The 26,847-nt window shown below is 39.4% G+C and overlaps 1 protein-coding gene across 1 annotated transcript in view; it reads right to left on the bottom strand.

Moving 5' to 3' along the window:
* LOC141436681 (metabotropic glutamate receptor 2-like) overlaps nucleotides 1-26,847 on the bottom strand; it is a 62,910-nt gene that overhangs the window by 24,909 nt on the left and 11,154 nt on the right. The window contains exons 3-6 of the mRNA XM_074099690.1: nucleotides 25,875-26,045; nucleotides 18,189-18,333; nucleotides 12,801-13,052; nucleotides 12,231-12,405 (exon numbers count right to left, since the gene is read on the bottom strand). Coding sequence (XP_073955791.1) covers nucleotides 12,231-12,405; nucleotides 12,801-13,052; nucleotides 18,189-18,333; nucleotides 25,875-26,045 — 743 coding nt within the window. The remainder of the gene's footprint in view (nucleotides 1-12,230; nucleotides 12,406-12,800; nucleotides 13,053-18,188; nucleotides 18,334-25,874; nucleotides 26,046-26,847) is intronic.

Genomic DNA, 26,847 nt, shown 5'->3' with positions numbered 1-26,847 from the left:
TTGGTACAGCGGCAAAACGGCAATCAATCCGTTACGGAAGAAATGTAGCTCACAATGTTTTAGACTATCACGGTCATTACTAATTAACCCCCGACGCAAAAAGAGGGGTGTTATAAGTTTGACCGCTGTGTGTCTGTATGTTTGTGTGTCTGTTTATCAAAATCGGTTCAGCCGTTTTTGAGATATTGAACTTTGAAGTAACAAAGTCGGGGTTTTCCAACCTTTTGTTGGTTAGGTCAGTTTTATGGTTTAAATTCGGGTTTTGCTCCGAGCACCAAATAGTGTAGCGCGACCTGGAATTCTACAGTCATCTCGTGATCGTGGCGCATGTACTGCCGAAATATCGAGCTTCTCTAAAATCAAGGTACGCTGAACAAAATCCGAATTTAAATCATAAAATGTAGTTCAGTTATGCGACTAGAATAGAAGCTTTCTTGGTGAGAGGCACTCAGTATATTATTATATTTCAGTTGCTCACAACAATAGGTACAGTTTGCAAAAGTTATTAGGGTTCCGTACCTCAAAAGGAAAAACACGGAACCTAGATCACTTTTTGTCCGTCTGTCTGTCTGTCAAGACCCTTATTCTCGGCAGCGCGTGGAGGTATCAAGCTGAAATTTATATCAAATACTGAGGTCTACTGTCCCTTGGAGCTGTGAAAAAATCAAACTTCTAAGCCAACGCAATTAAAAAGATGCAACCGCAGCTCGCAAGGGAATCAAAACCTACAGGGTACTTCCCGTGAACTCAGAATCTTGAAATTTGGTATGAAGGTAGCTATTATAGCACAACCAACTAGAAAAGTCTGAAATTATTCTCTGTCTGTAAATATCAAGGACCAATATAATCTGACTCCACACTGCGTACACTTTGCATAAGAGTAGGGCTCTGCATACACTGGATGTATTAAATCACTCGGAAAAAGCGAGAAATTATCTTTAAGACACCATGCCCGCTTACTTTACCTATAAATGTGTACAGAACCCGCGTGCGCGAGTCCGACTCGCACTTGCCCGGTTTTTAGGGTTCCGGAGCCTAAATGGCAAAAGCGGAACCCTTATAGTTTCGCCATTGTGTGTCTGTCTGTCCGTCCGTCCGCGGCTTTGCTCAGGACTATCAATGCTAGAAAGCTGTAATTTTGCACGGATATATAAGTAAACTATGCCGACAAAAAGGTACAAATAAAAATTAAAAAAAAAAATTTTTTTTAGGGTACCTCCCATAGACGTAAATTGGGGAGTTTTTTTTTTTCATCCAACCCTATAGTGTGGGTATAGTTAGATAGGTCTATTAAACCATTAGGGGGTTGCTAAAACGATTTTTCGATTCAGTGATTTGTTGAGAAATATTCAACATTAAAGTGCAAATTTTCTCTAAAATCTAAACCGGTGAGTGGAAAAATTTGAAAAAAATCAGGATGGTAGTAAGTATATCAAACTTTAAAGGAAAACTATAACGGCTAAGTTTGCTTGAGAATTATTAGTAGTTTATGAGTAAATAGCAGCCTAAGGCATAAAATATACCTAAACTTGGAAGATTCCGTATAAAATACGAAATCCTTAGAAAAATATCACTTAATTTTTCGTAATGGCTACGGAACCCTATTTTGGGCGTGTCCGACATGCTCTTGGCCGGTTTTTTTTAACCAAATTTTATGTTGCAGTTCTTCTTCGAGTAACCGATTTACATACATTATGTGTATTAATCCTATAAATAAAGGTTTGGTTTTTTCCTTTTTAGAGGTACGGAACCCTATTAAAATATCATTTCACAACCGATACACTGATACCGCAGTTCTGCTGCTGAAACATGAAACTTACGTTTCATTTTATACTGCAAGCTTAACTCCAGCTAGAGCAGCATTAGTACTTTGAAATTACCTACTACTTTGTAAACGTACATAACTACGAAGTACTTTACTTGCTCAGATTTGACAGCTAAAATTAATATTACAATTGAAGTTTTGCTATTGTATTCTTATATACGTTACATATTTGTACATACCGTAAACTACTTCCACTTTGCCCTCTGGCCCCAACATTGCCTGATTTGATTGCGAGTCGATAATTTAGCAATCTTATAGGTTTTCAACTTTTATCTACACGGGTATTATTATTACGGGGGGATAAAAGTTTAAAAACCTAAAGGGTGCTGAGTTATCGACTCTAAATCGAATTAGGCAATTTTAGGGCCAGAGGGCAAAGTTGAAGCCGTTTACGGTAGTTATCAGAAAAACTTTTAATTTTATTTATGTAGCTTTAAGGTTTTATTTGATATACTGTAAACTACAAATGCTACCTTAGATATTAGGTTCTCATGTAAGTAATAAATTGTTTAGATGAGAAATAAAGATTCTGTAAACCGGAGTGTTATAGGTACATTAGAATAAACTAATTCATATACCAACCTTTAGAGCCTTTTAATAATCAATTACCTGGGCGACCGAGCTCCGCTCGGACTATAACTCGGTAACCAGCGTTTTCCCAGAGAAGAGAGCTTGATCGATTTTTCATCCCCGGAGACCACTACATAACAAATTTAATTGAAATCATTACAGCCGTTTCCGAGATCCCCGAAATATATATATCAATACAAGAATTGCTCGTTTAAAGGTATTCGATTTACTATAACTTCGTTGACAAAAGTATGGAATGATAATGCCATTCCATCCCAGCCTATATACGTCCCACTGCAGGGCACAGGCCTCCCCTCAGAATGAGAGGGTTTGGGCCATAGTTCCCACGCGGGCCCAGTGCGGATTGGGAACTTCACACACACCATTGAATTGCTTCGCAGGTTTGTGCAGGTTTCCTCACGGTGTTTTCCTTCACCGCAAAGCTCGTGGTAAATTTCAAATGTAATTTCAAATGTCAAGTACTTAATGCATAAAGTATTTAGCCCATTAAAATGTAACTCCGCACATGAATTTCGAAAAACTCAGAGGTGCGAGCCGGGGTTTGAACCCACGACCCTCTGCTTGAGAGGCGATGGGTCAAACCACTAGGCCACCACGGCTTTTAATAATGACATTAGTAGCACAAAAATTGCAGCTTTTTACACGATCCAGTTTCCACGATCGTACGTACTGAAATATTAACTAAACGATCGTTTTTCCACAGCACATCAGTCTGTAGCTTCTGGGCCAACCACAGTCGATTAAAAGGGAACATTTTACCGGCCGACCTCAATGCATTCACCACGCTCTACTTTCTCAGAAAGAACTTTTCCAGCCTAGATCTAAAGACTTCTGGGACAGCGTCAGATGTGTTCTTAAGTTATTTGAAAATGTACGCGTATTTTTCTTCGGGTTTTGAAGGCTAAGGCTTGCGAGGCCCGAGACGCTGACTGCAATGTCAATCATCATCATCATTCCAGCCTATATACGTCCCACTGCTGGGCACAGGCCTCCTCTCAGAACAAGAGGGCTTGGGCCATAGTTCCCACGCGGGCCCAGTGCGGATTGGGAACTTCAAACGCTCCATTGAATTGCTTCGCAGGTTTGTGCAGGTTTCCTCACGATGTTTTTCCTTCACCGCAAAGCTCGTGGTAAATTTCAAATGTAATTTCAAATGTCAAGTACTTAATGCATAAAGTATTTAGCCCATTTTATACGTAAATAGATTTTCGGTACTTTTTTTTTTCGACTGGATGGCAAACGAGCAAGTGGGTCTCCTGATGGGATCACCACCGCCCATAAAAATCAACATAAACTTACGCGTAGAGCATGCTACCAAAACCCTTGCAGCGACTTTGTTCACGCGTGCCGTTATTAAACTGAACTGTGGGATTTTAGTTCATATACAATATCAACATCATCATCAGCCTATGTTCGTCCACTGCTGGACATAGGCCTCTCCCATGGCACGCCACTGAGCACGATCCTCGGCTACTCTCATCCAGCTCTTGCCAGCCACCCTGCGAAGTTCATCACTCCACCGAGTCTGAGGACGTCCTACGCTACATTTGCCGATCCGTGGTCTCCACTCAAGAACTCGTCTACCCCAACGGTTATCGGTTCTTCGGGTTATATGGCCGGCCCATTGCCACTTCAGCGTGCTAATGCAGTGGGCTATGTCGATAACTTTGGTTCTCTGTCGGATCACTTCGTTACGAATTCTATCTTTCAGAGAAACTCCGAGCATAGCCCTTTCCATAGCACGTTGAGCAACTTTAAATTTGTGGACCAGTCCTAACGTGAGCGTCCATGTTTCGGCACCGTATGTCATAACGGGTAGGACGCACTGATTGAAGACTTTCGTCTTTAGACTCTGTGGAATTGGTGATGTGAAGACTTGACGCAGTTTCCCATTCGGTATGGGGTACAATATCAATATCATGGCATATATAAGTCACAATACACACACTTCCACCTCCTCCACTTCTTCTCAGAATGAAAGGTGAAGCGATTAAAATATTAGGGCGGCTCGGTTGGAAATCTCATGGCGCAGTTAGAGAGAGAGAGAGAAAGAAAGAAACATTTACTTACACGTATTCAATACACATAAAAATACATTAGATGGAAAGAAAAAAATAACATCGAATAGTATAAAGTGGGCCCCACTCAGCAAGCCGCAACGCTGTTTTTCAGTGGGACCCACAGTTACCCTTACATTTTGATCGCTTGACCTTTCATTCTGAGAGGAAGCCTGTGTCTTATTCGTATTGGGACTTATATATGCCGAGATGTTGATATTGTATATAAACTAAATAAATAAATCCCACAGTTCAGTTTGATAACGGGACCCGTGAACAAAGCCGGGGGAAAAGGGTTAGTAAACACATAAATTCCAAACTTCCCCGTTAACCGCGCGGTTATCCAATCCGGATATCCGTTTTCATTCCGATCAATTATCAGCCTATCGGGCGTGATACTTAGATTCATTTCACGCTTCGCCGACATCGCAAAAAGAGGTGCCGATATTGAAACTGTCGATCATTCTGGAACTGGGATTAGAACGGCGTGGTCGCAGATTACATAATCGCTGTTTAACAGATTCGACACCATTCTTTTAAAACCCCAATGCAAAAACAGGAGTGTTTTGTCGGTCTGATTTGGCTGACTTAGCTCATGTTCTAGGTAACTCATTGTCTAAAGGGGCTCCTAGACGGGCCATATTTTCACTGCAATTTGTGGCCGGCAACTATTGGTGTCCCTCTCTTACTCACATGTTAGACAGGGACACCAATAGTTGCCGGCCACATATTGCAGTGAAAATATGGCCCGTCTAGGAGCCCCTTAAGTAAGTAGGTCATGTTCTAGGAGAGTCATTTTCTAACTAGGTCATGTTCTAGGTAAGTCATTTTCTATGTAGGTCATGCTCATGACGTAGACCCAGAACATGACCTATACTTAGAAAATGACTCTTCTAGAACATGACCTAAGTCAGCCAAAGGGCAATTTCGCACATGAATGCCATAAAGCTCAGAGCTGCGAGCCCGGGTTTGAACTCACGATCCTGTGCTTAAGAGACCATTGAAGTCAAACCATTGGCCACACAATTTGACTAAATTAACTGGCAGAGCTCACTTGCACATGTAGGTATCTCAACGTTTTTCAATTGTGTTTATTTATTTAGCTTGTATGATTAGATTAGATTAGATTAGATTTATTTATTACCTTTTGAAAAAATACATTATAAGCACATGTCAGTTAATTACAAGAAATTCACAAAAGGATCGTCAAATGTATACAAAAAAAAAAAATCTTATTAAGTATAATAAATAGTCAGCGAGAATAAAAAATAAAAAAATAAATAAATTTAAAATGTCAAATTAGAATTCAATTCAATAATAATAATTAAAAGCAAAACAAGAATATTCTTAAATCTAAGTCAAATTTATGCAATAGGAACCAAACGAACAATCAAATAATTAAAATGTCAAAAAACAATAAAATTAAATATGAAATTAAAATTCAGTTCACAAAACTGTGAAAAATGACAACAAAACAAAAACAAGAGTACAAAACAAGGTAAGTACATAAAAACAAAAATGAAATGCATATATGATGTCAACATAAAATCTCACTGTATTCTTTTAAAGAGTACAATGACTTGTCTAAAAGAAGTTTTTTTGTTGTACCAGCCAAATATGTGGTCTACCTCCCTAAAGTTGATAATCGTTTGCATGTCATAAAACAATAATGCCAATAGACGTGTCTGTCAACTTGAAAATTCGAGCGACATATTAATTTCATATGAACTTGTTGTTTCTTGTTTGTTGTTATTTGGCTGATGGTACAATAAAGAGTATATAAACATACACACATACACAACGGCTATAACCTATAAATATGATAACAGCCAATTTCCTTAGGGCACCGCGCGTTTCTTTAATAAAATAGACGCTCTGTTATTTAAGCTGCGTATAAACATAGTAGATTCAACAAGAAGGAGATCAATTATGATTATAGGCCGCAGAATGAACGCTTTAGTCGAGAAATGCTTCACAAGGCTGGTATTATCCTCCTTACTCAGATATCTATTCAGAGCTAGATTTTAAAGTCCTGCTTTAGCGCCTTTTCATGGTTCCGTGCCAAGAGAGCGGTAAAAGGGGATTACTAATGTATGGGCAAAAAACTTTTCCCAAAATATCAAATCCCAAAATATTTTACTCAAATTATCATTTGGTAAAAAAAAACATTTGCTAAAACAACTTATCGCAATTTTACAGTTAGTAAATTTGGTTTTGGCAAATTATTGTTTTAAAAATAATTACTTAGTCATGTTTCATATTACCAAGTATTATTTAGTCAAACGTATCGTTTGGCATAAAGCACTCTTTCCAAAATATTGAATGGCATTATAACCTACTTTTCTGATAGCAGTTCGTTTCTGTGGGGGACGCAGTTCTAACCTAACCTAACCTACTTTTCTGGTAGCAGTAGTTGGTTTCTGTGGTTGGTTCGTGTGCGAAGTGTCATTTCGAACAATTTTTTTTTGGAATATTATAATAGCCATTTATTTCAAATCGTACCTACTTCAGTTTACTAATGTTTCGGCGAAAAACGTTTGGCAACCTGATTTCGCAACTGTAAATATTTCAGGATTTTTATAAAACTGACCTAACCTAACCTAAAGGGTTTTACACGGTGGCCTTGAAATAAATCCTGAATATTTACAGTTTTAGAGTTTGCGAAATGAAAAGTTGCGAAATGAACGAGTACCAGCTACTTCACTTTGATGATTTCTAGTGAATAATTTCAACCTACGTCCCACTGCTGGCCACAGGTCTCCTCTCAGAATGAGAGAGTTTGGGCTGTTAGTACCCACGCGGGCTTGGTATTTATTTTACTTATAAATCTCTACTCTTTAGGATTCAATGCAATACCCTAGTTATAGTCTGTAGTATTATAGTAGTACGTTAAATCTAGTCAAGTCAAATTTTGTACTTGCGTCATCCCAAGCGAAATAAATGTATTGTGTAAATAATTGGCAGTAAACAAGAAAATTCATTCAAACCCCGGCCTTCGCCTCTCTGAGTTTTTTGAAATTCATGTGCGAAATTACATTTTAAATTTACAGCTTTTCGGTGAAGGAAAACATTGTGAAGAAACCTGCACAAATTTGCGAACCAATTCAATGGTGTGTGTGAAGTTCCCAATCCGCACTAGGCTCGCATGGGAACTACGGCACAAGCCCTCTCATTCTGAGAGGAGGCCTGTGCCCAGCAGTGGGACGTAAATAGGCTGGGATGATGATCATGAGATGAATCAGTTTGTTCGATTGAACGGTCAAGGACTTTAATTTATGAGCCGCCATGGAACCTTTTCAAAGAAAAAGTCATTACGATTTTCCTTCAAAGTCAAAGTCAAAGTCAAAATATCTTTATTCAATTTAGGCTATAGCAAGCACTTATGAATGTCAAAAAAAAATCTACCACCGGTTCGGGAAAACCTCTGTTGAGAAGAATCCGGCAAGAAACTCAACGAGGTATATTTTTTTTTAAACAGATTTACAATATTATTATTAAATGATATGTATACATCACAAGTATTTAACACAACTTTATTTTTAATACAGTAGGTTCGCTATTTGAAGCGATCGCTAATGCGGATCGGAATTATTTCCAAATATCCCTGTCCATGATATAATTATTAACTTTATAATACTCCTTTTTTTTTTATTTGTCAAACAATATATATAAAGTATTACATTAAGCCCACTAAAAATTAAACTAAACAAAATAAAATTAACCTAAACCTATAACAATAATACTCCTTAGATATTAATGTCTTCTTGACAATAGATCTGAATTTTGTATCCGTTTCATTTATAATATTTTTTGGAATTTTATTATAAAAACGTATGCAATTTCCCAGAAACTACTTTTTGGGTTGTTAATCTATCCGATGTCACTATAACGTTTACTATGAAATTAAATTAAGTCCTTGACCGTACTTATTTGAAAAAAAAAATACAACAAAAGCTAATCTTATACAACAGCGAGTGAAGTCCGGTAAAGCGGAGCTTTAGAAGTATCCTGTTGACTTCTAAATAATATTAATTAAAAATTTGTATCCGTGTCGGATACTTGAGTTTCCTCATCCTCTTATGAGTGACTACGTTGCCTTTTCTAAAGCTCAAGTATGTGCTTACCGCCTTAAAAAGCTCCAAAGACACTTGACGACACTTAAGAGCTTTACGGACCCGTTGACCTTTGAATTATTCTTTAGTTGCTTTCCGAAACGGTTGAAAATCAACGGGCGCTTTTTAACCGACTACTAATAAATTAGTACTTAACTTTGATAGTTGCAATCCTAATTTTCAGAAAGAAAAAGGATTTTCGGATCCATAGAGAGAATGCGAACTCGCACTTTCTGTGGCTTTACGGGTCAGCAGGGCTACTACGAAACTAGAAACTCGAAGTTCGTGTCGTGCCGTCCCTCTGACACTTATACTATTTAATACGAGAGCGAGAGGGACGGTAGGATACGAACTTCGAGTTTCGAGTTTCGTAGTAGCCCTGCAGAGGTGTCCTGCCCACTGAACTATAGGAGAATCTGGACTATACACCCGAAAATCTCTCAATACAGTGACGTTTATTGACATCCATCGCAACCACCAGTACTCCACTCAAAGGATAACTGGTACAGATCCCACAAAGAGATAAGTCTGCCTGTTGAGTTGGGTTGGTCTTGTAATTAATAATGTCATTGATTCAATCCCACTAATATTATAAATGTGAAAGTTTGTATACGCTTCTTCTTCTTCTTCTTCAACCTTGATCTACCCAATGCTGAGTAAAGGTCTCTTCCATTTTAGACCATTCTGTGCGGTCGTGAGTTTTCCGCATCCAGTCCTTCCCAGCCACTCGCACCAAATCGTCCGTCCGTCCATACGCTTGTTTGTTTGTAACTCCATCACGTCAAAACAGCTGAACCGATTTAGACTAAATTCGGTACACATAGTTTGAGTCCCGGAGAAGGACATAGGATAGCTTTTATCCCGGGAAATTGCATAGTTCCCGCGGGATAAACGGATTCTACGCGGACGGAGTCGCGAGCAAAAGGCTAGTTAGAAATAAATAATGAATGCCAGCTTATAAGTACAATTAATTGTTTACACACAAGGCCAAGGGAGCCGTGGTGGCCGTGTGGTTTGACTTATGGCCTCTCAAGCAGAGGATCGTGGGTTCAAACCCCGGCTCGCACCTCGGAGTTTTTCGAAATTCAAATTTGAAACTTACCACGAGCTTTACGGTGAAGAAAAACACCGTGAGGAAACCTGCACAACAAACCTGCGAAGCAATTCAACGGTGTGTGTGAAGTTCCCAATCCGCACTGGCCCGCGTGGGAACTATTGCCCAAGCCCTCTCATTCCGAGAGGAGGCCTGTGCCCGCAGTGGGACGTATATAGGCTTGGATGATGATTATACAAGGCCAAACATGCAAACAGCAAAAAAAATCCTTAACCAATTTGGTAACTGCGTATTATGATTTTGTCCGAGAGAAAAGCGCTCAGTACCTCCAGTAAAACAAATAAGAAGATACTTACGAATGATTTAATGCTTCCATGATTTAGCTTGAGATGTCCCGAGTTATAAATCCCTTGGGAAAAACCGCAAGATTTATCGAATGTTTTGATAGGCCTAGATTACGTGAGACGATATTAAGTTATAACTGGGAGTAAACATTTACTCTCTCGGGATAAGTTTCGCTTTCCATGATTTTCGTGAGAGAATAATAAAATAATCTTGTTTTTTCTAGCTCCAGGCACAAAGGCAGTTGTCTCACCGCCGGCGAGAAAACGATTGCTTTGACTCGCTCATGAAACGAACAAAACATATAGATCCTGTGTGAGTAAAAGAGTCACATATATTAATAGTTGATCGCTGGCTGATCACACTTCCGGCGAGAACTCTCTTCACGCTTTTGTCGCAGCGACAAGAGCTATAAAACTCGCTGAGCTATGAATCTAGCTCAGCGATGTTAGCTTGGCTGTTAAATGACGCCGAGTGAGTGGTGCGAGTAATCACCCATCCCACTCGAACACTCGCTTACATTACAGCCGAGCGACATAACTACACTCGCTTCTAGTTACTAGCTTTAATCGCTTCTCACTTATCGTCGGCGGTGGGACAAGTGCCAAAAGGTATACGGAATCTTGTTACTAAGCGTCTTCCGTCTGTCTGTCTATCTGTCACAGGAATGCTTCTCAAAAACGGTAATAGTTTACATAGACAGCATTATTATTTTTATTTTTATTACACTTTAAAGTTTATTCGAAGAAACAATGTAAAGCAAAATGTTTGGTATTTCTAGCGTGAAAGGCAACGTTAGTTGGGTTCTAGGATGGCGTGCATTGATGTCAGTATTTAATTAATATGAATGAAAAAGGGAAAATCTAAATTGAAAATACAAACTGAAATATAGATGCACAGAAAAAACAGAAAAATAAGACCATCACTGGGAATCGAACCCAGGTCCTCGGTAATCCGTACCGCGTGCTATACCGCTACACCACTGATGGTCAACGGTACCGACACGAATTTCCCTATGCACCTCATATCTCAGCTTGTGTTTCTTACTTAGTCACTTAAGCAGCGACGCTAGCGACATCTATGCCGTAAGCCCTCAAACTTTTTTTCGGCATTCCTTTGGAACTAACCGCTCACCCGGACAAGAGATATCGTTTCTAAGCAATCAAATTAAGATTGGTTTTTGGAATCTTTTTGTATTTTTTATTTCAATTCCAAATTTTTACTTTTACGGTCATCCCGTAAAACCGAAATTGAAAATACAAACTGAAATATAGATGCACAGAAAAAACAGAAAAATAAGACCATCACTGGGAATCGAACCCAGGTCCTCGGTAATCCGTACCGCGTGCTATACCGCTACACCACTGATGGTCAACGGTACCGACACGAATTTCCCTATGCACCTCATATCTCAGCTTGTGTTTCTTTCTTAAGTTTGAGGGCTTACGGCATAGATGTCGCTAGCGTCGCTGCTTAAGTAACTAAGTAAGAAACACAAGCTGAGATATGAGGTGCATAGGGAAATTCGTGTCGGTACCGTTGACCATCAGTGGTGTAGCGGTATAGCACGCGGTACGGATTACCGAGGACCTGGGTTCGATTCCCAGTGATGGTCTTATTTTTCTGTTTTTTCTGTGCATCTATATTTCAGTTTGTATTTTCAATTTCGGTTTTACGGGATGACCGTAAAAGTAAAAATTTGGAATTGAAATAAAAAATACAAAAAGATTCCAAAAAACCAATCTTAATTTGATTGCTTAGAAACGATATCTCTTGTCCGGGTTGAGCGGTTAGTTCCAAAGGAATGCCGAAAAAAAGTTTGAGGGCTTACGGCATAGATGTCGCTAGCGTCGCTGCTTAAGTGACTAAGTAAGAAACACAAGCTGAGATATGAGGTGCATAGGGAAATTCGTGTCGGTACCGTTGACCATCAGTGGTGTAGCGGTATAGCACGCGGTACGGATTACCGAGGACCTGGGTTCGATTCCCAGTGATGATCTTAAATTTCTGTTTTTTCTGTGCATCTATATTTCAGTTTGTATTTTCAATTTCGGTTTTACGGGATGACCGTAAAAGTAAAAATTTGGAATTGAAATAAAAAATACAAAAAGATTCCAAAAAACCAATCTTAATTTGAAAATCTAAAGATTATTATTCACTTTTTCATACTACCAGCGCGGAAAGACCATTCAATGCCAAGAAGAATGAGTCGCACGAAACTAGCCAGAAAGTCAGATGGCATCTCTTACCTGATAGCATAAGCGAAGGCCATGACAGCATCAGACACGAACTGCAGCTGCCCCTCGAACTCCGTGTTATCTGCAGTCAGCTTCTCCAAGCCGGAGCAGTGGCGCGAATACTGCACGTTGTAAGGAGTGCGAGGGCTGCCAGGGTAGCGGCATTGGAAATGGTCCTCCCAGAACTCTGGACAGAAAGAAGTTTTTGTTAAAAAAATTACAAGCTTTTTCTGCTGACTGTATTTTGTTGATTGTGCTTTTTGTTGACTGTCCTTGCAATGTCATCCAAACTATATTTCCGTACCAAATTTCAAGTCAATGCCATTTGCCGTTGAGGAGTTCCATCCTACGGAGACGACTGGACGGACCACTAGGATGTCACTATCAGATCATTTTTATTGCAATATTGTCACCAGATTCACATACTCGTAAGTATGCCAAATTAAAGGCAGTCCAATAGAAGTGCGACAAATTTAACTTGCAAGATTTGAATAGCACATACATACATTCCATAGGTAAGGTACATTTGAAATAAATAAAAAATTGTAATGGGTAATAGAAGTTTGTTAAAGAAAAACTCACCAACAAACCAAGGGTTTCTGATGTTATTCTTCACAGTCAGACCAAGGAAATACTCCTTGAAGCCGCTGACGTCGTTGGCTTGGGGCTGGACGCTGATAGTGCCCTCGACGGCCCGTTCGTTCCCGTCAGAGACCAGGGAGCGGGCGCTCCAGCCATCAGAACCCACCCAGCTGAAAGAGCTGGTGGCGTTGATGCGTTCTACTGCGCGCATCACGCCAGCTACTTCTTGGTCGGAGCCGAAGATTATGGCACCTGGGTGAACAGAAAGAGAAGGTACAGATCTTCGAACAATAAACTACCGTGAGACTCACTTATTTTAAATGATATTGCACCGCATAACACGTCTTAAATCGGGTTAGCCCTTCCTCTAGGAGCAACGCGACTCGGCGGCTGCTGGAACACTCGCACTCTCCTAGAGGAAGGGCCACGAATTAGCCCGAAACATTTCAAGCCGTGGTGGCCTAGTGGTTTGACCTATGGCCTCTCAAGCAAAGGATTGTGGGTTCAAACCCCAGTTCCTGCAATGGCTCAAGTTCGCATTCTGAGAGGAGTCCTGTGCTCAGCAGTGTAACGTATATTGGTCGGGATGATGATGATGATTATGAATTGAATAAAAAGGAGGGAATAAGGCTGAACCATCTTAGGAAAGAAAATAAATAAACTGTTTTTTTCTGTGGACAAGAATACTCTCAATACAATCCCCGTCTAGCAGCCAAGAAAACGAATTTCATTAAGTTAAAATAGGCAAGACGAGGATAAAAACTAAATTAACATATATATAGCGGAATTATTGAATCGAAAAGTCACGTATTCAATGCTCAGGGAAGAAGAAAATGACCTTCCGGAGGCAGCCATTGGTTAATTTAATTTTCCATTTTGTAAATGTCAAATACAGATACAATATTATGATAGCGATTCTAGGAATGGAGGGATGGACTATTTGGCCGAGATGGACGAAAGTTTTCTCGGCGAAATCATCAACATGGATTTATTAATTAAAACACCGGTCAAGCCACGCGCACTGATATGCGGCAAATAATCAATATTGACTATCGCATCAGAACCCCAGCCAAAGTTCGGTTATGCCCGAAACGAGAAAATTTTGGCAAATGTGTTGCTTGTTTGAAACAGTTTTCGTGCTGAAATTCGGTCAATCTTTGGCAGTTGGTGAAAAACTTTAGTAAACGACCGATGTAATATATTATGTAATTAAGTCAACGTTCCTTGTTCGAAAAAGGACTATCCCATATCACTTCTGTGCACTACTAGGCACTTCTACATATTTACAACAGGTCATGTACAATCAAGGCCATAAATAAATGTAAGTTACCAAGACCATAGACAACGTACCTATAAAAAAAATATCGATTATTTCTTTCTATAATGTCAAACTTCACGAATTGACATAAACTAAAGTAAATAACTACAAACAAAACCACATTTAATCCATTATAACAAAAGAAATATTACATTAAACCTCATTAAAAATCCTTCTTCCTATCCTACTTATCCTACGAGTATATAAATGCGAAAGTTTGTGCGAAAGTTTGTGCGTGAGTGCGTGCGTGAGTGCGTGCGTGTGTGTGTGTGTGTGTTTGTGTATGCGTGCGTGCGAGCGTGTGTGTGTGAGTGCGTGTGCGTGTGCGTGTGCGTGTGCGTGTGCGTGTGCGTGTGCGTGTGTGTAACTCCTTTACGCTAAAACGGCAGGACGCATTTAGATGAAATTTGGTAAAAAAAAAAAAAAAAAAATTATTTATTCGACTGGATGGCAAACGAGCACGTGGGTCTCCTGATGGTAAGAGATCACACCCGCCCATAAACATCTGCAATACCAGGGGTATTGCAGATGCGTTGCCAACCTAGAGGCCTAAGATGGGATACCTCCCAGATCCAGATGGGATGGGATAGATAGTCTGGAATAACACATAGGCTACTTTTTATCCCGATATCTCTACGGGATAGGGATAAAATCTCGAAATTACAACCGCTGGGCTTAGAACCATGAAATTTGGTATGTAGGTAGCTGGACGTCTGGAATAACACATACATAAGCTACTTTTTATTCCGATATTCCCACGGGATAGGGATAAAATCTTGAAATTTCAACCGCTGGGTTTAGAGTAATGAAATTTTGGAGAGTTGTTCTTAACACAACCTCAATGAAGACCATAACCTAAATTTAGGGAATTCCCAGGGGAATTTAGTAAAATCCCGGAATTTCAATTGTAACTACCAGATCGAATAGCTTAAGCGTGCGGAGCCGCGGATAAACTCTAGTTACTTACTAATAAAATCAAAACCATTGACATTAAGTTTCAAATTCTTATGATCAATAATTGACGTGGGCCTGACGAGGTGAAGAAGTTCTTGAGATATTTTCGACACGCATTTGCCCGGTTTTATACTAACACTAGTGTTTACCCGCGGGTTCGCACGCTTAAATTCCGGGATTTTATTAAATTCCCGTGAGAATTCCCACAAAATGCAACGTAGTTTAAACGTTGCAAGTTTATAAAAAGCTTGTAAAAACTCAAGAGGTGCTAGCCCGAAATTAAAACCCACGATCTTCTGCTTAAGAGGACATAGATAAATCACTAGGCAACCACACACAACTTTACTAGTAGGTAAAAGTAGAAATATCGAAATTATATACCTACAATACAACACAACACCACCATATGGTAAGCAGTATAAACCTGAGAAATTAATAGTTTAATAATGGATTAATTGTAATTAATTAATTAAACGTAATTGGTCATATCCTATTCTGTCTAACGCAGCAGAAGCCTCAAACCACACTGTCCATAAAAACAGCCCAAATACCTTAGATTATCCAATATTAACCCAATCAATCTTGCAAGCCATGAAACAAGGCCAAAATATCGGATAAAAACCACCCAGCCACACTTAGCCAACACAGCGTGACGTAATCACCACCCACTGGATTCAATTTCTGTAACCACTTCAGCGAAAAATTGTCTCCACTGCGCAGCTGGTATCATGGCGCGGTTCCCAGCCACAATTTATCTCAAACCCATTGACCCAACACTGGTGTGATAGGTACAATGTAGATAACATTTTATTCGGCAATTTTCTTTTACGGTGGATTACACCTTGTTTACTTTTGGAAACGTGACTTTTCCCTAGTATGATAAACGGGTGTAATACTTCTGTCTCCCTCCTACCCTCTGTAGCCATACAGTTGGAGTGGGACAAAAAGTCCCGGAGTGCATGTCCGGTAATTTGAAGGGTTTGAAGTTGCCTTATAAATTTGATAACTTGTGGGAAAATGGGATTTAGGTGACAAATTTTGTGGTTGATAATTTTGTTTACTTTCAAATTCAAACAATTTTTGGGATTCCGTAACCAAAAGGTGCCAACGGAACCCTATTACTGAGACTCCGCTGTCTGTCTGTCTGTACGTCTGTCTGTCACAGGGCTCTATCTCTCGAGTCGTAATGGTTAGACACTTGAAATTTTCACAGATTATGTAGTACTGTGGCCGCTTTCACAACAAATACTAAAAACAGAATAAAATAAATATTTGACGGGGGCTTCCATACAATAAACGTGATTGTTTTGCCGTTTTTTGCTTGATATTACGGCAACAGGTAGACGCCAGAAATATTCACAGAATCTTTAGGTGTTTAATCACAATAAAAATAAATAATTAAATTAAAAATTAAATGAACAGTTTAGGGGGGCCGGAGCTCCCATACAACAAATTTGATTTTTTTGCCGTTTTTTTGCTAATGTCTAATGTTGTAGGTATAGATAATGGTACGGAATCCTTCGTATTCGAGTCGGACTCGCACTTGGCCGGTTTGATTGTTTGTTGCGGCCGAGGAGCTCCTCTATAGGAACAAAGTGTATGTCGAATTAGTAAATAATCATATTGCATTCATATCAGCCGCAGAGCGTGCAAAAATTTCTGACCCATCCTATCGGCCCTAGAAATGGAGTCGTACTCGTATCAGATATTTATTTATTTATTTATTTATTTACTATGCAAACATTGTTGTGTCAGATATTGGTGCTTGTGACTGTACAACCAAAATGTTAGTCACTCGGGACTCGTCGGTTGTCTTCGTTTTCCTGAAGATTCAAATGAGACAGCAAAAGAAAGCCGATCTTGTGTTTCGAATTGACAAGATTTCATTTTTTTAACATCTGTTAATTACTACAGGAATCGAAAGAGTTTTGCCTCCTGAACATGGGAAAATATTTATTATTAATTGATTTCTCCATATTAAAAAAATACAAAAAATTAAAAAAATATGTCTGAATTTGCCAACACTACCACAGAATAGATATGTTTCCTTTGCCTTTATCACCAGAAAAAGGAGCTGTCATAATTTTGATATTGTCTCTATGCAACGTCTACGTCAGATTTACGTAATTTTTTTTTTAAGAGACTAGACAAAAGTAATGGATCTATTGTGTCGTAGTTTTGGAGTTATGCCCTTTTAGAATAAGCACATCTTGAAAAAATTGTAATAAATTAATTAATAGTTGAAGCAAAATTTTAAAAATATCAGCGTTTTTCTCTTTCCCAACAGAATACAGAGAACGAATCAAATTATAGTCTTAGAAATATGAAATCTTGTCAATTCCGCGCGAAAATTAAAAACTATATACCTAAGTATATAATAATATGTATGTTAAGGGCTGTTTCACCACCCATTGATTAATTTTATTTGACGGATAAATATGATGCCGTCTCCGTCTATTCGAAAAAAACGAACAGAGACGGCATCACATTTATCCGATTTAAACATGGGCTAAGTGTAGTTTTATTATCATCAGGGATCAGACGGATTAGCGTCTTTTAATTAAAGGTTAATTAATTTATTTATTCAAATGACACTTGAATTCGTGGTGATAAATAACAATTAACAAATGCTTTTAAAATAATTCGCTTAGTAAAATGTTTGCAAAAGTAGCAGTTCTGCCCTCTTAAGGCAAAGGGTGGTATACCACCACTATCCCAGCCTATATACGTCCCACTGCTGGGCACAGGCCTCCTCTTAGAACAAGACGGCTTGGGCAATAGTTCCCACGCAGGCCCAGGGCTGATCGGGAACTTCACAACGCACCATTGAATTGCTTCGCAAGTTTGTGCAGATTTCCTCAAGATGTTTTTCTTCACCGCAAAGCTCGTGGTAAATTTCAAATGTAATTAAAAAAAACACTTGAGTTATTTACGTAGGAGTATTACCTACCATGGTCTGAATTAAAACATTCTGTATTAGGTGGAATCAATAAATAAAAAAAATTTTTTTTTTTTTCAGATACATACCTCCTTTTGCCTTAGGAAGGCAGTTGTTGTCGTTGGAATTACAATGCTGTGCAATTTATTGAAATAAATAAATGATTAAGATAACTTACCCCTAGCTCTGGGTTTCGTGAGCAGCTTCTGGACTATGGAATCATAAGCACCCTCATCAGCAACTCCGGAGTCTTTCACCAGCTTCTCCTTGACAGCGATGCAGATGCTGTCCTTGGCTAGCAGCGCTTCCAACTCTTCAAATGCCTGGAACAATAAAACAAATGAAAAGCTTTGCACCGGATCGTCTACCTATTGCCACTTCAACGAGCTTATTTGCTTAGCAAAGTTGGAGGGGGGGGGAGGGGGTCCCTACATAACGAACTAGGGTTTGTCATAGTCATAGTATTTAGTCAATAAACAATACAGGTATTGCGTTTGAAAATAATGCAACCATTTAAACACAGAGAAGAGTTCTTCTTCTACGTATCTCCTCATTTCTGATTGGATCCCGTAGAGAAACCCCGAGCATAGCTCACTCTATAGCACGCTGAGCCACTCTGACTCTATTTATTATAAGGCCTACAGTGAAGCACCACGTCTCTGATCATCATGTCACCACTAGCAACACACACTTAACTGGTTAAAGACTTTCGTCTTAAGACACTGAGGAATTATGGACGAAAAGACGTTGAGGAGTTCCATCCGAGTTGGATTCGACGATTGACCTCCTTCTCGAAGTTAGACCTTCCTACTTGGACCGTTTGTCCTAGGTATACAGGCGTCAACCTCCGCGGTCTCCATTCGAGAACTTTTTCCCAACAGCCATCTGTTCTCCATGCTGTGACCCGCCCATTCCCACTTTAACGAGCTAATACATAAACGTCTTACCTCACAAGTTTCTTGCGGCACATTCTTCTTGGCAATGATGGTCTTTCCGAAAGCGCTGGTAGTTTAAAAAATGACGTGTAAAAATGACCATTGCGGCCTAATTACTAAATAAATGATTTGAATTTGAATGTATTTCTAATGAATCAGATCAAATACTAACAAAGGAATTATACTTAAAAATCTTGGGTAAGTTACGAAACATTGATTTAAGCCCAAAACCCGATTTTAACAGCGAGCCGTCATGTAATCCAGTCATTAGGAGAAAGTAATTAACTACCTACAGCTCCGTGCAAACTAAACTAATAATGAAATTAGTTGTAACACGTTTTATGTTTGCTTTCGCTGTAATCACGCGATTATTTCTATTTAAAATTAATAAATTAATGTTCAAAGCCACTTGGAGGGAAAATATTTCAAATATTGGAAATGCTAGGGGGAGGCCTATGTCCAGCAGTGGACGTCTTTCGGCTGACATCATGCTTGAAGATAGAAAATTTTACTGAAAGACATCTCCATTTTGATTTTAAAAACAATTTTTAAGAAAAATATTTCGTGGGTGATGGTGTTGGTGATGGCATCCCACTAACATTATAAATGTGAAAGTTTGTAAGTCTGTTTGTTTGTTTGTTACCTCTTCACGTCTAAACCGCTGAACCGATTTGGATGAAATTCGGTATACAGATAGTTTGTTTCACGCAGAAGGACATACAATAGTTTTTATCCCAGAAAATTGCATAATACCCGCGGGATAGTGATAAACGAATTCTACACGGACGGAGTTGCGGGAAACCACTATGTTATAATATTAAAGTGGAATTCATATCCACCAGGCACTGAAAAAAATGGAGCTGAAGGGGAAAATGTTCGATCCATACAAAAACTATGATTTTCAAAAATTAAGCCATTTTCTAGAGTGAACTAGAGAGAGATTTATAGTACCGTACCTATCATCATTTTTGTGAAAATCTAAAAATTTCTCCCTCGGCTAGTTACAAATTAAGAATAATTAAAACCTAGTATTTGCTGAACATTCTTAGTAGATAGGGCTTTTACACTTTTCATTTTTTTTTAAATCCTGCTTAGCAGAAAAAGGACTAGAAACCTCTTTGTCACTTTTTTCAGCCTTGAGAGAAGAGTGCTCTTGAGTTGGGGCTTTCGAGATGGATAAAAGTTAACTACACTAGAGTTTTACTAAACCCTAAACCTCAAATTCTGAGAGTTAATTAGCAACCCTATCAGTATGTATTATCGTCGGATTCGAGGACAACCTGTATACGAATACGTTACTATACGACATACAACAGGTCATTTACTTAATTTTTTCACCTACTCACACAATTCCGCTCTCTCTCTAGTTTTGTAATTATACCTCTGAATGTTACGTTTTACAATGCAAGCTTGCACTCCTGCACGTTTAAGGCAAACTTGCAGTAAATGCACTCGTGGGAACAGTTCTACTTTTAGGAAACGTTTTAGTTTTTATAGAAAGTGCTTCGTGCGATTTATTAAGTTGATATCGTTCCGGGAGATGTTAAACACGGTTTTATTTCCGGTAAACTTTCTGAACTGTGTAAGCTGTAAAGTTTTTCGGTTGTGGCAAAATATAAAATTGCACGTTTTTCCTTTTTTATACGGCGCATGTGGATGGATAAAATATTTCAACAGATTTATTTATACAAGGTGTTAATTAAATAACTAAAAATCTCAGACCACTCAAAATATTTTTCATTTTAAGCTAGTGGGTTGCATTTATTTTCGAATACCTTTATTATTTTGAAAAATAAAAATTCGTGTGTTTTGCCAGGTCAGTAATTTCACTTGATTTCTAACTTAGCACTACACTCATGATTTTTATTTGTCAATGGCGTTTCGAATCAAATGGAAATTGTACTTCTTAAATTTTACACCCCTTCTTTCCTTCTTCTTCTTTGCTGCATCTCACTTTAAGTGGGGTGGAGTCCTTAATTCTACACTACAGTTATTTGAAACATACAAATGTCAAAGTATTACGGTAGTACGAAGGTACCAATTTATCGTGTTTATTTTGGTAACATCAACGACACAGATTTTAAAATTCGCTTTCGGGTGTGTGCCCCGATTAAGGGATTACCGCAGTATAAATTGAGGATTTGTCCGGTTGAAACGGAATTAGTTAACCTTTGGGTAGATTACGGTATAAATTTGTCGAATCAAAAACATTTTTAACTCTTCACTGGGCGGGTTCATCATCATCATCCCAGCCTATATACGTCCCACTGCTGGGCACAGGCCTCCTTTCAGAATGAGAGGGCTTGGACAGTAGTTCCCACGCGGGCCCAGTGCGGTTTGGGAACTTCACACACACCATTGAATTGCTTCGCAGGTTTGTGCAGGTTTCCTCACGATGTTTTCCTTCACCGTAAAGCTCGTGGTAAATTTCAAATGTAATTTCGCACATGAACTCCGGAAAACTCAGAGGTGCGAGCCGGGGTTTGAACCCACGATCCTCTGCTTGAGAGGCCATAGGTCAAACCACTCGGCCACCACGGCCGGGCGGGTTGTGAGGTAAGTAGTAATTAATTTTTATTCTGCTCTTGATTTTTTGAACTCCTTGTCTCAAAACAATTCCATGGTAAGACTGCTTCATTGTTAGCTTGTCTGTCTCTCAAAGCAAATGTACTCCAAATATGGATCGATCAGGTTAATTTTTTTTATTATGAGAGGGAGACAAACAAGCAAGAGGGTGATCGGATGGGAAATTATCACCACCGCCATGAGTACCAACAACTCAAGGAGAGCCTTGGTCTTTAAAGAAAGTTTAAGCCAGTTTTTTGCGAGCCCCGATGTCATAATTCTCTGGCAACACTTCTAACGGTAGCTAAGGTACCGACACAGCTCAATGAATTGCGAAACTGAAATGGCAGTGGACGGGGCACATTGCTCGCAGGACTGATGGCCGATGGGGTCAGCAGGTTCCCGAATGGCGTCCGCGGACCGGGAGACGAGCTGTCGGTAGGCCTCCAAGAAGATGGAGCGACGACCTGGTCAAGATCGCGGGATCGCGTTGGATGCGGAAAGCACTAGACCGGTCTGAGTGGAGAGCCTTGGGGGAGGCCTATGTCCAGCAGTGGACGTCTTTTGGCTGACATGATGATGATGTCCTCTAACGGAAGCTGATTTCACAGTGTACAATTTCAATTAGACAGTTAGACTTAACTGTCAATTCAGAAAACTGTTTTACCAATTCTAAACAATACAAAACAATGAGCATAGGGTTGGTGCATTTCCCGCCTAACGTATTGGGATCACAATCCAGCGCAGAAATGCTGACAGCCTTATGGGCACTCTTCCGCAGGGACTTGGGCGAATTGTAATAGGTATAGTGAAGTTAATTTTAATATAGTTTTACTTCAATTATACTATTAGAATAATGCGTTTGTTAGATGCAATCCATCATCATCATCATCATCATCATGTCACCCCCACCCCAAAGACGTCCACTGCTGGACATAGGCCTCCCCCAAGGCTCTCCACTCAGACCGGTCTTGTGCTTTTCGCATCCACCGCGATCCCGCAATCCATACTAATATTATAAATGCGAAAGTGTGTTTGTATGTTTGTCCGTCTTTCACGCCGTAACGGAGCAACGGATCGACATGGTTTTTAGCATAGAGATAGTTTATGGGCCCGAGAGTGATATAGGCTACTTTTTATCCCGGAAAAATGCTCAGTTCCCGTGGGAACAGCGCGCGATAACCGAATACCACGCGGGTGGAGTCGCGGGCAAAAGCTAGCTGTTTATAAATAAATAATATTTTAATACCTCAATACAATGAACGTAAATAATTTCTTTGCTCACCCGCGACCTTATTATGATAGGCTAAGTTTATGCAAAAAATATGCGTGTTTATGAAATTCCTCCACCTCATACTGTAAGAACACACACAAATCACACAAGTCCATTTATCACTACCACCACACTAAACTGACGCGTTTCGAACTCAACCAGAGCTCATCTTCAGAGCAACACAACCGTACACCATGCAACCAGATGTTAGACTAATAAACCACAACAACCGTTGCTATGCATAGTAACGCCTGATTCAATAAATTATCTTAATAAAATTCAATACAATAGGTCATGTAGGTATGTGAACTTGCCTCTTTTTATCAAAATTCCGGCAGGACGCAGGCGAAGTCACTGGCAATAGCTAGTATACCTATAAATAACAAGTAATTGATACAAATTGCCTTTGCGAAACTAGTTCCAGGCCGCCTTGTGCAAAACAGCTGCGTCAGTACGTATAATAACCTCTCATTCGTCGTTTCTTAGGGGTGCCCCTTATTTCGCATAACATTAATTGTCCTAATATGAATTCGCATAAGAGATTTGGCATAACATAATTGTGCATAACAGCAATTTTGCATAATTACAAAGAAACATAACACTTATTTAGCATAATAATTAATCCGCATAAATGAAATATGCATCATTATTAACTGTAACATAAACTGTTATAAAATGAATACGCATAATTTTATCAAGCGAGTTCACTAGCTTGTTCAGGGCAAAACCGACTCGGTTAGGTTAGGTTCAGAAGACTAAGGCTGGAGCGAAGCTTAAGTAAACTTCTGTAAGCTAGTTGAGAAAGCAAGATAAATACGAACTTTTGCGACAAAATACGATGGAAATAGTAGATTGATAACCAAGGGTGGAAAGTGACCCATTTCACCCGAGATATTTCTGACGCTCGAACGAAGTGAGAGCGCCAATAGTTCGAGGGGAAATGGGTAATTTCACCCGAGTTAGACACTACTTTTCGTTTCGAATGTGAGGAAAGTAAAATACCTACTACAAAAAAGAAGGGAATAATAATAAATTAAATTTACTGATATCTAACCTCCAACCTTTTCGCACTGGCCACTTGCCACGTCCGACTATAAAAAAAAATCGAGTTGGTCACGACACGACCAAGACAAGCTTATATAATACAAAACTGGAGGTTGAACGCCGAACGAAAAAGTTTGACCTTTGTTACTGATTTATATATTCCATCTCTTTCTTCCACATTTCAAGAATGACTTCCATCCCTTTCTTAACCTAACTAAAGATCTTTCTTTAGTTAGGTTCAGAAAGGGATGGAGTCATTCTAATGGGATGGGATGGAATATATTCATGACATAATAAAAGTCAAATTTCTTGTTTCAAACGGATGTTCGGCGTTCAACCTCCAGTGTTGTAGGTATATAAGCTCCTTGGTCACGACCTGTATCTAAATGGCCAGGCCGAAACGCGAAAAAAAAAGTGTCATTGACGTAACTCAATTATCTTCGACTACGTGGCTAATCGTAAAAATTAAAAAAAAAATACTTTCCACCCTAGAGATGAAAACGCAATTTTCCACCCGGCTATCTATCCATGAAATTTAAACTTTACGAACAGGAGAGATGAAAAACATTATTCACTATATACATATCTCTAGAATTTCACATTTCTATTATTAATTATATTCCTCCTTTTAAGCCAACAGAAAGATGTGGTTTGCAGCTATCGCAGCTTCAATGAAAGTCCCTGCTGTGCTTTGTGAGCTCGCCGAGTCAACAAATTAATTTATAGTTCTTTCATAACGAAAAAGTTGGTGAAATTCCGTTTCAAAATGTAAATTACAATTAAATTAAACCCCGTGAAAAGCTGTTTGCAAGCACGTTATGCGGACATTAAGTTTAATGTAGTTGGCGTTGGTTGCAAAGAAAATGGTAACAATGAAGTAGCTGGTTGTTTTTAAGATTTGTTTTGTGAACTAGGACTTTTAATGCATAATTTCTGTTGCACTGTTTGATGCCCAACACCCAACCCACACAAGTCTAAGTTTGTATTTTCGATATGGGTTTTATTTACGGGACGACCGTAAAAGTAACAAAAAAATTTGGAATAAAAACAATCCTAATTTGATTGCTTAATAACGACATCTCTTGCCCGGGTGAGCGGTTAGTTCCAATGGGGTGCTGAAAGTTTCTCGATGAGGGCTACAGCATAGATGTCGCTAGTGTCGCTGCTTAAGTGACTAAATAAGAAAAAACAAAACAAGCTGAGATATGTGGTGCATAGGAGAAATTCGTGTCTGTATCACTGTCCAGTGGTGGTGTAGTGGTATAGCACGTGGCACGGAATGCCGAGGATCTGGGTTCGATTCCCAGCGCTGGTCTTATTTTTCTGGTTTTTCTATGCATCTATATTTCAGTTTGTATTTTCCACACAAGTCTGTCTTTGAGAGAACGCTAATTAGGATTGTCTAAAAAAAAAAACTTCTTTTTGTATAAAAATGACAATTATTAGAAACTAATTTCGTTGTTTTTTCACAGAATTTCTTTACTTTGTTAAAATATTTTTTTCAACAATTTTTTTTATCAAATTGCTGGCAAACGAGCATGGGGGTTGATCCTGATGGTAAGCGATCACCGCCACCCATGGACACCTACAGCATAATTAGGACTGCGGGTGCGTTGCCGGCCTAAAGGGGAGGGGACAAAGGAGGGGGAAGGGGAGGGGAGTAAAAGGGGGAGGGGAGTTGGGCCTCCGGATCTCCCACTCACCGTAGGAAACACAGTAGCAAAACGACTACTTCACGCCGGTATTCTGTGGGAGTGTGGTACTAAACCGGTCGAGCCGGCCCATTCGTACTGCAGCCAGCAACGGGTTACAGTAAGGCTCTACCACATGTAAATTACTACACACTATTTTGGTTAATGACATTAGAGTTCAATGTAGTTGTGCCACACCAATACTTATTTCATGAATTTGATCTGCATGCGTTATGTTGAGCACCAGCATTGCTTTGTTTTTTTATCTGTGGTTAAGTGGTAAACTGTCACTAGCTTGTGTCAATGTCAAAGATTTGAGAAAAATACACTACAAGATCGATGGAGTAGATTGGTACCTTGATTCCATAGCTGGACTCCTCGTAGATGATAGACACGTAGCTCCAGCCCAGGGTCTTCACGATCTCGACCATGGCGCGCACTTGGTGCAGGTCAGAAGGGATGGTCCTCGTGAAGTACTCGAAGCGAGCCTTGTTGGACAGCTCCGGTGACGTAGAGAAGAACGAGACCTGGAGAAGAAAATGGGCAATTTTAATCAGTCGTTTGGGGGTTGCAAAACCATCTGCACTTTCGGTCAGACGAGGTAGGTCAGTCACTGATCAATTATTAAAAAAAAGTTTTTGCAGGAAATATTTTTATTAGAAGCATTTTTGTAGGCTGTATCTTTTGTTGTCTGAACTTCTGTTGTTGCGCATTCCTGTCCCCACCTTCCAAAAACATCATCCAGTCTATCCGACCATTACAAGTGGGTGAAATCGAATTGTAAAATATCAAACATTGTAATTAAAAATTTGTGAAAATAGTCTTAACGCTGGAAAACGCGTCTAGGTCATCCCGCCATCTCCGCCTTGGCCTGCCGCGGTGCCGATAGCCATCGCGGGGCATCCACTGAGTGGTGACCTGTGCCCACCTTTCCGGGTGCATGCGGCAAACATGGCCTGGCCAAAAAGTGCCAACAGGACGAGTTGGAAATCCAAGGTAGAGGCCTTTGCCCAGCAGTGGGACATTACAGGCTAATAAAGAAGAAGAAGTCTTAACGGTTGGGAAAACGTTTGCTGAATACTTTTTCTTACTATACTTCGTAATTAGCACTATAAAATAGATGAATTTCATTTGCTTCTCCAGCCTCGTAGTATTAAATATTTATATTCATGGACTTTTGCGTTGCTTAACCGCACGTCGAGGAGTAAACTAAGTTTGTCAATTTTTTTTAAACATCGATGCCTATAAATGAATGCCTGATTCTATACAGTAATTAATTGGCACCAATTAATACCTTGCTGACATTTGACTCCATAATCAGATATTGCG

Source organism: Choristoneura fumiferana, chromosome 17 (genome assembly GCF_025370935.1).
Source record: "Choristoneura fumiferana chromosome 17, NRCan_CFum_1, whole genome shotgun sequence".
NCBI classification, from domain to species: Eukaryota; Metazoa; Arthropoda; class Insecta; order Lepidoptera; family Tortricidae; genus Choristoneura; species Choristoneura fumiferana.
This window is presented reverse-complemented; position numbering and strand designations above follow the sequence as displayed.